The following is a 14235-nucleotide window of genomic DNA, read 5'->3' as shown; positions in this document are numbered from 1 at the left end:
CGGCCGCGTAACCAAATATCTCGCGCACAATACAGATTACTCTGCGAAGCCGGCCCCCCTAATCCCGGCTCTTTCCTGGCCCTTTCCCGCCAGAAGCACAAGAGCAAACCAAAAACTAATTTCTCCTGCATTTGTGCATTTCTGTCTTTACGGAGCAAAATACATTTTTTTTTTTCCCCCCATGGATCTAATCTTGTGGAGATGAAAGCCCTCCTGCAGCAGCAATGATAGGGACTCTCCCCTCATGGCCTGGTCTGAAATTGGCTATTGAACTGCCTGCTCCGTTTCTGATTGAAGCTATCTGCATCACACTGGGCACGGGGCACACAGTGTGTAAATATGCAAATCCGCAGCACCCAGCAAACACAGACGTATGAAATAGAGGTCAGCGGAGACAGGGGAGAGACGAGAGAGAGAACGCGGGCAGAGGCCGCTCAGACTGATGTCCTGTGATCCGGGACAAAGAGGACAAAACAACACGGGGACCGGTGTGTGTATGTGTGTGAGTGTGTGTGTGTACATGCATATGTATGTGCATGTGTGTACTGTATGTGCCTGTGCATATGTATTTGTATGCATTTGTGTGTGTGTGTTTGTGTGTGTCTATGTGCGTAGGCTAGTTTTGACAGTACACGCTCTGTGTTCAGTGGCTGACCAATCAGCACTCTATGGCAGTTTTCAGGCAGCATATAAAGCTGTGTGTGTGTGTGTGGGGGGGGGGATCTTGAAGTCTTGAAGTGTTCATCTTCGTTTTGAGTGTGTGTGGAAAAAAAACACAGCCTCCGGATTTAGCCCAACATATGCGGGAGCAGACTAAAGAGCAGACGCTGGGAGTGTGACTGGCGGTGGGGCTCCAGCGCTTCCGGCCCCATGCGGAGAGCGTTTGAGACGCGGGCCAGCGCAGTCGCACTCAGGAAGGGTACGTCCGCACTCCAGAACTCACACGTCGCTCCGCAACAGCGAAGGAACAGAGAAGCACGGCCTAGCCAAAGCACTTACGGCGGCGGTAGCTGTCGTATCGTCACAGTAGCATTACATTCCATTACGGGCATTTGACAGACTGTGTGCTACCCGGGAATCAAACCTGTGACCTGCAGGTTACGAGACCAGCTCCATACCTGTTATACTACACTGCCGCCCCAGTTGCAGTACTCACAGTCATCAGGGGAGACTGACACTTGAATCAACTAGACCTTCCTGCCCAAATCTACCATACCAGCAAGGGCAGATTTATCTCCCAAAAAAAACACAAAAAAACAACAATTAACGAGGGCATTTTTTAAAAGATTGAAATCTGTTTGCTTGGCCTAAAAAGCACAGCGTTGTTTATTTAACATTTTCCCCCAGCATTCCGCAGCCCGGTGGATTCCTCTGGGCTCCCCAGTGTATTTCTTCCCTGGTGCTCAAGCTGCCAGGGAGTCAGAGGCAGATATATGAGCATGTCGGCAGCTCCCAGCCGAGCCCTTGGGCTGCACAGAGATCCCGATCCCACGTAGCCCCCCACCAAAAATGGAGGCTGGTCTGTCCCATTTGTCAGGCCCGTCAAGACACCGGTCAAGAATTTCGGGGCTGCGAGGAGACCTGCTCTCACGCTGTTAAGATCTCAGCTGTCTGCTGCCTCGGTATGCCCTCATTTCTCTCTCTCTCTCCCTCTATCTCTCTCTCTCTCTCTCCCTCTCTCTCCTCGCTTGTTCTCTCACGCATGTTCTCTCACACTCTCCCACTCGTTCGTCCACACTCTCTCTCGCTCGAGCCATCTCAGCTGCGTGATGCTTCTCCTCTCTCCGTTTGCCTCAGACGCTCTTTCTGTCCCTCTCTCACGCTCACACCATCCCAGCACCCTCTTTCTACTTCAGTCTCTCAAATATCTCCCCCTCTTTCTCCCACACTGTTTCTCCCTCCATGCTGGGTGCACGAATGAGCGCTGAGGAACTGGATTTGTTCAATTGAGGGGTGGGGTGTGAGGATTAGAGCTCTCAGTTGTACAGACAGACAGACCGGTCCCCACTCACGGTCCTCCACTGACACGGCCAGAGTGCAGATGTACCTGTTTAAGCAGAGAGCACAGGGGGACAATGCCAAAGGGACATAGCTGCTGTATGAGTGTGTGTATATGGTGTACAATCTTTGTGTGCGCGCGTGTATGTGTGCATGTGTGTTTAGGTGTGTGTGTGTGTGTGCGCATGCTGTGGGTTTGTATGTGTGTATGTGCGTATATGCGTGGGTTTATGTGTGTGCACGTGGTGTGTATCTGTATGTGTGTGTGCAGTGTGTTTGAATGTGTGCGTGTGTGTGTGTCTGTGTGTGCATGCTGTGTATCTACATACAAGTGTGTGTGCGTGCAGTGTGTTTGTGTGTGTGTGTGTGTGTGTGTGTGTCTGTGTGTGCATGCTGTGTATCTACATGCAAGTGTGTGTGTGTGCAGTGTGTTTGTGTGTGTGTGTGTGTCTGTGTGTGCATGCTGTGTATCTACATGCAAGTGTGTGTGTGTGCAGTGTGTTTGTGTTTGCAGTGTGTCTGTGTCTGCCTTTGACACAGCTGAGCCAAAAGCACTTCACAGATGAACACTTGGGGGTGGAGGTGTGTGCTGGGGAGACAGCCGCGTTCCAGGGTGGTCTCCATTGATTTGTTTTGTCGGAAACCCTCTTCCATTCTTCCAGAATACAAATGAAGCCCCGTAAAATTACAGGGACATAAGAACACGCGCGATTGGAGGAGAACGCGACGAGAGCACGAGCTGACGGAGCCAACCGTCTCCCCGGCTCTTTCCTTAACTCACGAGGGGGTAGAAGACAACCCGGCCCAGCCCCGGCCAGGACGGCTCATCATCTTAAAAGTATTGTCTGGTGCGCGCAGCAGTGAGGAATACATTAGCATGCGAGGTCTAATGGAGCATTCCTATTCACGTCCAGGAAAACAAAGGCTAATAAGTCATTTTAATGGGCTTTTCAGCCACTTTGTTGGCTTGGGCTGAGAGAGCAAACGACCAGGATGCAGAACAGTTGCGAACAGCGTAATTTCCTACAGGGCCTATTAGAATGAGCCCAGATGGGAAATAAGATAGGCTGGAACAATATAATCAAAACTCTCTTCTGAACATAATGGAAGGCCCGAATAAAAGAAATCCCCAGCGGTAGGTCTTTGCCCTAAGTGGGGCAGAGGGAAGAGCAGAGGGACAGCGGGGGCAGGGGCACTTCAAAGGAAGAAGAAACAGGATGCAGAGATACGTGCGGAGGACTGACAGAGGACTGGCTCTCATACAAATGAACTCTAGTCAACGGCGCACTTCTGTTGTTCTTTTTTTTTTCCCCCCGCCTTTTTTCTACACACCACAGGGAGAAAAAAAGGAGTTGGGGTATTTTGAAGCCTGATTTCGCATTCACAAAGGCCCGGACATGAAAGGCCTTTGTAGTGCGCTTTTGAATAAGGGGCTTGAAATACACAGGCCCTTCTGTAAACCGGGGGACTTTGCGACACTGTTAATGGTGCCACGGATCTATTATTGAGAACACGAAAACAGCAGAGGGAGAGAAAGCAGGTTAAATATCACCTGGCGGTGAATTAAACAGCGCGACGCTATGCCGGGGATGAAAAGCCGTGCCCCTTTCAAGGAAACGCCACTTCCCCTATGCATTGTGCTCGTATGTACCCTGTTAAGATTTGAATTAGCGCTGAAATTTTTACAGCGTTGCAAATAGACGCATTCGTACCTCCCACAGGAAAATATGATTGTACAGATCAACAGCATGCCCTTACTGGGCCTGGTAAACGGGACAAAATGTTTACATGTTGAGGCCTATAAATTTAGCCCTGCAACTTAATCCTCCAAAGCGACGGCTTGTTTGTTTTGCGCTGATTAAACCGGATGACGCAAAGAAAAAAAAAAACACAGTCGCCAGTTTAAACAAATGGACCTCACCGAAAACACGACTGACTTCCCATGGCCCGTCCCATAAATCACCTCGTATCCATTCAGGGGGCAAGACCCTCAAGTGCTCACTCAGCTCCGGCAGTGCATTAACACTGAAGCCTCAGACCAGCTGGCAGGCACCGTCGGACATGTGAGTACACAGGGCAGCCCAGAGGGTTGGAGCGCTGGAGGTTGCTGGAGGTTGGCGGGGGAGAGGTCTGATTGGACGGTCTCACGGGGCGTGGGAGAGCAACGGGACTCTCTGACTGGGTCACGGTCGACGGTGGTGAACGCAGGGAGTCAGAAAAGAGCGGCGACCAGGACTCCCCACACAGGCACCAGGACTCCCCACACAGGCACGACTCGCTCCACATCGCACTCCTACTCGCGTCGAGGAGGGGGGGGGGAGTGGAGGAGTGGAGGAGTGGGGGGGGGGGGGGCGGCTTCACGCTCACAGAGCTTCACACTTCATTTCTGAATCGGTTTCTTGAACATTTAACAGTGTCAACGGTTACAATAATTAGCCGTAATAAGCTTTAGATTAAATTGTGGCAGTTTTATGGTTTTATGAGTAATAGGCGGAATTATATGAGCTGGACGCCCACTTTGGAGATGGCGCGGAGCGCGCCAGCCCGGGCCCGCCCCGCCCGCCAACCCCCCGCTTTCATTAGCGCGAGAGGGCAGGCCATAAAGAGCTGACATACCTAATAAACTCCACTCTAATTCGGGCTGACAAAGGCAGTTCAAGGCCCTCGGAGAGATTCCCAGTGTCTTTTGCCCTTGCGCTGAATTGCCAGCCGGGTTTGAACAATGGAAGCTGCGCTCTTAAGCCGAAAAACGTACCGCGACGGAACCGGGAGACTGCTGTGGCACCGCGTGCTCGTAGACGGGCGCGCCGCGAGAACCAGACCCCCCCCCACCCCCAAAAAAAACCCAGCTTCGGTTCCCGTTTCATTCCTCCGATACCAACGTTCGCTAATTCCATTATGCTGTTCGCCGAGCGAGAGATCGTAAGAGGGGTCTATTGACAAAAACGAAAACTAGAGAGGAGAGCTAGCGCGGCTGACCCGGCAGCAGCCGAACCCGTGTGCAGTTCAAACCGAACCCGTTAGCCACCCGTTAGCCGATCGCCTCTGGAGGACCACGATCAAAACGAGCCGGGAGGGAAAGCCAAGGAAACGATCTCAGACTCCTTGGAGCTCGGTAACAGATTTCATAAGGTTCCCTCGTTCTTTTCTCGTTTGTTTTCTTTTTTTTCCCGTCTTGCGGAAAGCCGATGACTCACGGCGGCGCTCGGCGCGCCTCAGCCCGCGGCGTCCCGGGCTCTCAGCGGAAATCCGTCGCTCGGAGCGCGGCGGGGCGGACCGCGAGCGCTCGGGTGCCCCGCCGACTTCCGCGCAGCTGCGGTTTAAGCGTGGGGCGGAGGGGGAGGGGGGGGGGCCTTCCGGAGACGCGCCCGCTGGCAGAATTGATTAAATGAAGCGGGGCGCCGCTCGTAGGTGTCCGGAGCTTTCCCAGCGGGCGACTGCTTTAATTGAGAGGCCGTTCTGCCCCGGGGAGGGGGGGGGGGGAGGGGGGGGCATCGCGCACTCCCGTCGCTTCGATGTCATTCCCGAACCGGCCGCGGCGACCGTACGCTCCCGCGGGCTAGCGGCAGCTTCCCACGGCTGATTTTTTTTTAACCAGCTGAACGCTCTCTCTCTCAGCCCCTGGGGGAGCTGTCTGGATGCGTCTGTCGGCGCGCCGGTCGGCAGGCCTCCGGAGCCCGGTTACGGTCGCCGCCGTCCGTCCGTTCGGCGGCTCTGCTACAACCAAACGGCCAGAGAGCTGGCCCGGGCCGGGGCGGCCAACGAGCCCTCTCCAGCTGGGCCGCACCGGCGCCACCTGCCCTGCCACACGCATGCATAAACGGCCATCTGAGTGTCTCGGGGGGCGGGGGGGGGGGTTTGTGCCAGGTGGAGCGGCTAGCACAGCAGTGAAGCATGCTGGGTAAAGGGAGAGAATACGGTACAGCAGCATTGAGGCTAGGGGATCCGGGAGGGGGGGCCTTCAGGAGCATTGAGGGTCAACTGAATTAACTGCTCGTACCTGTAGGGGGCGCTCTAAGCTTTACTGCACAACAGGTTTCAATGCCAGTTTTGCCGACTAAAAGCAAATAAAACACACAAAAACACTTTCCCCAGTGGAGGAGGGGGCTGGAGTGTGGGAGTGAGAAACACAATGCTGAAAGAAAAAAATACACCAAAATGTTTCAGCTTCATTCAGCTCCACTGCTTTCATTTGTGTTAAGCGTCCATGTTTTCATAGTTTCATGTTCATAAAAGTCCCATTGCCCATTATCCATACAATTATGGACAAATTACATTCATTACGGCAATTTACATCTCATCTCCAATCCAATTATTATTACTTGCCCGGCCTCAGCAGCATGTTCTAATACGAAAATGTAAAATGCTCTCAAGATCTGAGTAAAACGATCGATAAAATCCGAGCCATTATCAGCCCAGATATCCATAATACTATGCCTCAAAGCACAAGCTTAAGAGGTAATGGCAGTGCAATTTGAGTCCTGATTTGTGTTATTGCCATTCCTAAATGCGCTCGTTCGCACTGCACCGGGTTCAGCCTCTATCCACTCGCAAACAGCCCCTGTTCTCCAATTCAGCGTCAGAAAAGATTACCCGTCACAAAAAGCCGCAAACAATGGAACTTTCTGGACAAAACGACTTGACACCGACAGCAAGCCCGGCAATTTAGGCGGCCGAGCTTTCATTCTGAGGCGGCGCGCGTTCATTTAAATGCGTTCGGCAGTTCGAGAAGAGAAAAGAGTCCTCTTTCGGGGGAAAACAAAGCGATAAAGGATACAGCCATACAAGGGCCAACTTTGCCAAAATGTCCATATGAGGTGGTAGAGCAGTAGTTACACAGTGAAATGTTTCAACTCAAACAAAGAATTTACGTGAGTCCAATATGGTTCCAATATATTCTACAGGAGTAAAAAATATACTCTGACGCAGCTGGTTTCACGCTGAACATTGCGCACACGTCAAAAATGGCCACAGAAAACACCGAAAAACCCGCTCTCACGCGTTTAAGCTTCGTTCATTTCACGCTGATAGCCGCATCTGAGCAGAGCTGCGCTACGCCTGACTTAAATCAGAGGTTCCGCCAAGACCAAAATTACTGGAGCCCGGTCCTCAGTTACATCACAACCAAGGGCAAATTGGGAACACACTGACACCCACAGAAATTCCTTTGTACAGTGTGAGAGGCAGTGAAAGCCCCAGACACACAAAGGACCGCTGAGATACGGGAGGAAGGAGGAAGAATTGGTTCCTGCTGACAGCAATCGCGTCGCAGAGCTCTCTTCACACGTTCGGTCTGCCCAGCCCCAGTGCCCCCCCCACCAGCCTCTTCCTGAGAGTCATAAAAAAAAATCAATAGTTCAAAAGGGAGCCCAAATAACATCTGAGACATTAATTTTCTATTACTCCACTGGAGAATGGAGAGAGAGAGAGAGAGAGAGAGAGAGAGAGAGAGAGAGAGAGAGAGTGCGGGCGAGCTCCACTGTTCTTTGAAGATACCAGCTTTCAAACACATGCTGATTTCTTTCTTATTTGGTCTTTTTTTTCTCCATGCTCAGTGAGTACTTACATGAATCTCAAAAGCCTCATAAATAAATGAGGCTCACAAAGATTATATATTTTTTTTGTAAAAAGTGAATGATCTTTCTACAAAGGGAAAAATAGCATGGCATCTGCATTCTGATAAAACGAAATGCAGAGCATGTTGCTCGGCCTTCAAGTGCTTGCGGTAAGGAGTGGGGGGAGTGGGGGGGGGGGGGCTCCACAGTCGCGTACTTATCTGGAATTCCTAATGCCCACGCTCCCTAAACAATGCCATGAGCCAATGAACTCTAAACCTCTGGCATGCTCCAGAACATGAGCATAGCCTGTCTACCACAGTATGTTCAGCTCAAAAAATATGACCTCTGTAGAAAAAGGAACAAGAAGGAAAAGAAAATTCTACTTCCTGTTCCTGTCCCCACAGTCCGAGGGCCGTTCGATCCACTCATTCATCTCCACAACCGAGGGCTGAGCCTGGACGCCGACAGCATGTAAATCTGACATGCCTCTTCCCTTCAGGACCTCGATCGCACTAGTGCAGAGAGAGAGAGGTGCCTGGAGACGGTGGGTGGGTGTGAAATACGATACAGAGGGAAAGCTCATGAATGTGATGGGTCATCATTACAACGCCGAGTGGAACCTCCAGACAGGAGCGCCACCAGGGATTCTGGGCCCCACGAAAATATCTCAGATTGGGCCCCACACCCCCCTCAGAAAATGCAGAACGCAATTTTTTTCGAAGTCCCTTCTCAGTCAGGGCACTTGGAATCGTCCTAACTCCCCCCCCCCCCCTCCCCTCCCCCACCATTACGCCGCCCCGGTCTCCAGGAGTCACCCAAAGCAAATCCCACTCTCCGCGCCTCCCCGGCTGGCTCAGCACGGAGGCTGCGGTTGGCTCGATAAGGACGGAGCTGAGCTCTGGCGCACGTAAGCCGTGATTGCTCTCCTGGTCAGGGCTTATCCAGGTCTGTGATTTTTTGCAGAGGCAGGATGAGCATCCCCTGCTCGCTTCCCTGGACGGGACGCCCGCCCGCCCCCCGTCCGTCCGTCCAGAGGACCGTAACCCCACTCCACCTTCGCACGCCGGTAGCGCAGGGACAGAGCGCGCCCCCCCGCCTCAGATAAGGCCCTCGGTAGCGGGTGAACGGCGAGCCACTCACTGGTTCTGAGCGCGGACGGCGTGACCTCGATCTCGCCGGCCGCCGGGTAGGGCTGGAAGGCCGACGCGTTTGCCGAGCTCAGCTCGCTGCCGAAGATCTCGGGGCTCTGCGTCCCCGTGGAGCTGGCGCTGGTGCCGTCGCCCCCGTGGTGAGGGTCCTGCTCATCGTACACGGCCACGAGCTGAGGAGAGAGAGAGAGAGAGAGAGAGAGAGAGAGAGAGAGTCAGTCTCAGGACCACAACTGGAACAAACATGGCTAATCTCACAGCTACTGTTTGGTCCCTGCATTCTCCACAATCAGGGCCACACACCGAAAGGGAAAACGTCGTCTGTCATACTTCCACACAGGCAGAGCACTGACATGGTTCTGCACTAACGCTAACAGGGAAACGCTAACACCCCCCCCCCAAAAAACTGAGTCCAAACTAAGCTGCGCTGTCAGGCACTGCCCCCGTGCCCTGGCCAAGACCGCGCCGTCTTCAACAGCCCTCACAAAATGAGCTTCCTGCCTTCGGGGAACAGACGCCCGCTCTCAGGTCTCCACTCCGCAGACTCCATTCTCGCAGCTTTTTGAAGGAACTCCGGCTCAGGGATAATGAGTGCCAGTCAGGGCTGCTCCTGGAGGGCCTGCGTGGGTGGGGGAGAGCGGCGTGGGTGGGGGAGAGCGGCGCAGGTGGGGGAGAGCGGCGGAGGTCCGGTTCGGCGAGGTCTGCGGTCGAGCCTTCGCCGGCTCTCCTCTCGGAAACACGGCCAATCATTTCACACTGACGAGGCGATTAGCCGCCGCCGCCGGCTGCCGCGCGCGGAGACGCGTGTACGCGGGGACGGTCCGGCGAACGGAGCGCCTCGAGCAGCACATCGGCCGCCGCGTCGCCTACAACGGCCCGTCCGTCCGTCCACGAGGCAAGAGCCAGGGTATGCCGCACGAGCCGCACTTTCAGAGCAAGCTGACTCTGCACATGCAGACTCAACAGGCAGGCACATTTACAGCAAGCCCAGAACAATGGCCGTGTACGAACCTGTGGTTTGAGAGGTCGCCCTCTGGAAAGTATACGCTTTAGTATGAACTCATAACGATTCTTTTATCATTCGTCTATCATGCCGAGCCTTGTGAAATAAATCTGATGCTCTGCAAGTGCGTGTGCGCCCACTTCCTAGTCTGAGCGCGTTGTGAGCATGTGTGAGCGTGCACACGCGTGAGAGCGCCTGCATTAGCGCGCATGAGCGTGCACGTGTGTGTACCAGCGTGAACGTTTGTGTCCGCCGCACTACGTGCATCAGTACATGTGTAAGACCGTGCGCGACTGTGTACGCACCACGTGTACACGGATCCGCGAACACGTCTGCCTGTCGGCACGCGCTAGTGCGCTTTACCACCGGCACCAATCGCACCGATTTCTAGCGAGTCTGTTTCCTACATTTCAGACGACATTCGCCCGGCCTCTTTCTCCAGCGGCGTCGACGTACGCCCGGGCCAAAGAAACGGCGTCTGTCTGAGCAGGGAGGAAACCGAAAGCTTTTCACACTCGGGCTGTAATCGCTTCTCCTTCCGGTACAGAACCGGCGCCCCCCGAGCTGCGCGGGGTTATTACCGTTTCACAGAGTAGCAAAGCAATCAGCGTCCGCCGAGTCACCAAATAACACTCCTCTTATATTAAAACCAGAGACTCCGAAGGAGAATTTGCTTGACATTTCCTTTATTGCAAAGCTTCAAGGCCGTGAGCGTGAAAGCTGTTTTGCGTAGCTTTTATATTCGGCAGATACATACGAAGGCTGTTTCTGTGAAAGGGTGTTGGTGAGTACATTTTCCCAAACTGCTTGTTGGATCCTGCTTTTCCCAGGACGAGTTATTCTGCTAATCTGGACAGTTTATCACACACAGTGAAATTTAAAACGACAGCTCAACTGTGTGGTTGTGCACACATGCATGTGCGCATGAGAGAGAGAGTGTCAGAGAGAGCGCGTTTGTGAGTGTGTGTGTGTGTGTGTGTGTGTGTAACAGAGAGGGAGAGTGCATGTGAGACTGTGTGTGTGTGTGTGTGTGTGTGACAAAGAGAGAGAGAGGGTGTGTGAGTATGTGTGTGTGCACACACGTTCGTGCGTGCCTGTGTGTGCATGCGCCTGTGCACTGGGAGCCAGGTAGGGCCTGATTTGTAGCCCAAACATTTATGAAAATTTAATCAGTCATTAATCCCTGTTTATACGGAATGCTCGGTTAGCTCTTCCTGTGATGTGCTAAAAGCCCCAGACCTAGCGATACAGACAACGGACTGCTGCAGAAGGCACCATTAGCGGTCTTCAGTAAACAGTGCAAAAAAAATAAAAATACTGAATCCCAAAAGCAAACAGATACTATAGATCTTCAATAGTTCACATTTAATTCAGAACAACTCTCCTCAGTCACTGGGGAGGCGGGGCGCCTGCCTCTTGCTCACACACCCTGTCCCACACATAATCAAATGGCCTCGCATTTATCCATCATTCAATATTAATGTCTGCTTGAAAGGCCCCGTTTTCCCCTAAATCGACTTGGGCGCTGAATACTTAGTGAGCTTCGTGAAGCGCCCAGCAGCTGAGACCGCCTCTGGTCTCTGAAGTGCATTTTCAGGTCAAGTTTCCCTGCAGCAGTGCCGCTGGAAAGCCCCGCCCCCCCTCTCTCAGCGCACCTGGACCACAAACGACCAAAGCAGGACGAACAGCCGCCCCGCCAGCTGAGCCCGGATAATTGATTCTCATCACTATGCAACGGCCTCACACCTCACACACATGAACATGCACACGCACTCGCACACACACACACACAAGTGCACACACACACACAAGTGCACACACACCACATGCACACATACACCGGCAAGCACACACACACACACACACACACACACCAGTAGAGAGAGAGAGAGCGTGTCATTACTTGAACAGAAAATGGAAATTCAAGCGTAACAGTAACACATTCAGTACTGCCAGCACTATGACTGTGTTATTCTGTACCACAGGAGGTTAATTACAGCATACCGCCTCTTTCACTGGAAAGTTTCCTGATTTAACGTCTTAGGGCAGGTGACACAGTCTCTCCCCGGCAACAGCTGAGCTCACCACGTGGAGTTCAGGTTCCCTTTGATCTTTCACCTGTGACTCACCGAGGGCAGGATTATGGACCGGCCCTGGCGAGAAGCAGCACCAGGCCGCGAGAGCATGCCGAAATCGCTAACGGCTCAAAACCAAGGCTCTGCTCGTTACGCGCTGAACCCTTCCCTCGCCCCCCAGCCTCCCAGCCCCCCAGCCCCCCCGCCCCCCAGCCCCCCAGCCCCCCCCCGCCCAGGTTGTAATGCCATCGGAGTGAATCCGCGGTAAGAGCTGCTAATGCGCTCCTTAATGACACAGACAGCCAGCGGGGGGGGCAGTCGCTGGACATGAGCAGGCCCGGCCGTCAGTCAGAGAGAGCTACACCCACCTGGCTGTCTCTGCTACAGTAAATATTTAATGTGGGACAAGATGTTGCTTTAATGTGGGACTGTTGACTGACCCTCCCCAAACACACACACACACACACACACACACACACACGCACACACACACAGTGCTCCTAATTCACTGTCGGTGTGACTCACACTGAGAACCCAGTTGAAAAAGTGTTGCTAGCGTCCAGACAGAGAGTGAGCATGGTGGGAGTGTTCATGTAGTTCACTTATAATGTACCGGCCAATCTGCTGTGTGTGTGTGTGTGTGTGTGCGCTTGTGTGTGTGTGCGCTCGTGTGTGTGTGCTCATGTATGTGAGTGTATGTGTGTCTGTCTAAACACCCCATTGGCTGATTGAGCAACACGGGTCAGAGTTGTAGGCTCTCCTCTGGCTCAGCAGGAGCAGGGCTGCCCGCTGGGGGTCAGGATTAATTGAAGTGAATGGGTTTCACGGATCAGAGCACCTTTTCCCGCACGGCTCCGGGCCCGAACCCGACTTCCCGCACTTACCTCTGCAGCCCTCTTACAGCGATATGAAAGCACTTACAGTAATGCCTGGGCTCCAGACCTGGGATCTTCCTTACGGCAAACGACCAAATAAATAATGAAGAGCTGACGCTGGCTCGGGTCGAAAAACGAGGAAAGCCGCCCTTTAAAGCCGCTCAGCAAACGCCAGGCTAGCCAGATCAAATACAAAAACTGGCCAAACCGGTTCACTTTAGGCAGGTCAATAGCTTTTCTATGCGGTAATCCCACGAGTGGATTGCTTCGCTCATTCGATTACAGTCAATTCAAAATTCCTGACACATCTGTTCATTTTTATTTATTTATTTTTAAACGTAATCCTCAAGGATATAGCTAATGCTCGCACAGTCATAATTCTGCCGGACACTCAAACGACGAGGGCGAGAGTTTCCGGAAAGTTCTCCAGTTTTATTTGTTCACCTTACTTCCCATATCATTGTACCACTCACCCTCTAGCATGATGAGTGGGTTTATCTGGCACCGTGAACTTACACATTTTCTGAGTGCAAAAAGTCCTGACACACTCGAAAAAAAATAAAACATTTAAAAGTTTTTGCAACTATTTCAAGCACAGCTCGAGACGCAGCACAGCTTGATAAGTCAATAAGGACTGCAAGACCAGTATTTTACCCAAGAGCTTCTCGCATGCTGCATTTACAACCATGTTCTTTTTATTAAAAAAGCCATGCCATAAACCTCGGCCGCGGTGCGGTGAAACAGATGTTCGGGAGACTCGACTGAGCCGCACACTAAAACCCGAGCCACGTGAGGCCAGCTGCTTAAGAGCCTCGACGCTACAAGGCCACTGGGCACGAGCAGTGTGCAAACGCTTCCTCCATTCCGATTGGCTCCCGATGCACTGGCAGCGCGAGTTTCCCCTCATACAGAAAGCCTTCGGCGTGCCGCACACACACACAGACACACACACACGCACACAACCGCTGGAGGAAACACTTCATTACCCTCCCGCCCACGCGCTAAAGAGCCACAGCGCTCCGCAGTACATCAGTCGAGAACGCTCCGCTTCGAAAAACGGAGAACGGAAAACGCCGATGCGCTGTTATTGCGCAAATGAACGAAGTCGATAATTTAAAGTTTTCCGAACCGACTTTCCGCTGACGTGGATCGGCTCGGTGCAGGGCCGGGAGCAGCCGACGTTTCCTTCCCCGCCCTTGTATGCGTGCAAGGGGAAGACGAGCACAGATACGGACTCATCGGCAGCGCGTGTCTGTATTCCGCACACTCAGCCCTAACACAGCGAGGTCACGCGGGGTGCGGTGGGTGGGGGGGATAATAAAGATGAATAATAACAACAGGCTGCGTTTTTAAAGCTCATTTTCACACAGCGCAAAGCATTTCGTAAGGGGTTACGCACCTCCACGCCACCGGCGGGCTGGACCGGCCTGGGTGATGTACAACAGCAACGTACAGCAGGGTAATTCCATGGAAGGGGAAGGTAGGAGGTACGCATACGGCCAATTAAAGTGGGGAAGATTAAGCGGGCGTATTAAAGGGGACGGGTGGGGAACAGGGGGCTCCAGGCTCTTTCTTACG

At 53.0% G+C, this 14235-nt stretch overlaps 1 protein-coding gene across 8 annotated transcripts in view; it reads right to left on the bottom strand.

The window, feature by feature from the left end:
- The window catches only part of LOC118225438 (partitioning defective 3 homolog), a 381373-nt gene that overhangs the window by 233221 nt on the left and 133917 nt on the right, over positions 1–14235 (bottom strand). For all 8 annotated transcript variants that reach the window (XM_035413832.1, XM_035413834.1, XM_035413837.1 and 5 more), the window contains exon 3: positions 8697–8877. In XM_035413832.1, the coding sequence (XP_035269723.1) occupies positions 8697–8877 (181 nt within the window). The remainder of the gene's footprint in view (positions 1–8696; positions 8878–14235) is intronic.

The sequence above is a fragment of the Anguilla anguilla genome, chromosome 4, assembly GCF_013347855.1.
Source record: "Anguilla anguilla isolate fAngAng1 chromosome 4, fAngAng1.pri, whole genome shotgun sequence".
Taxonomy (NCBI): Eukaryota; Metazoa; Chordata; class Actinopteri; order Anguilliformes; family Anguillidae; genus Anguilla; species Anguilla anguilla.
Note: the sequence above shows the minus strand (reverse complement) of the source record. Positions and strands in the feature narration are given on the sequence as shown.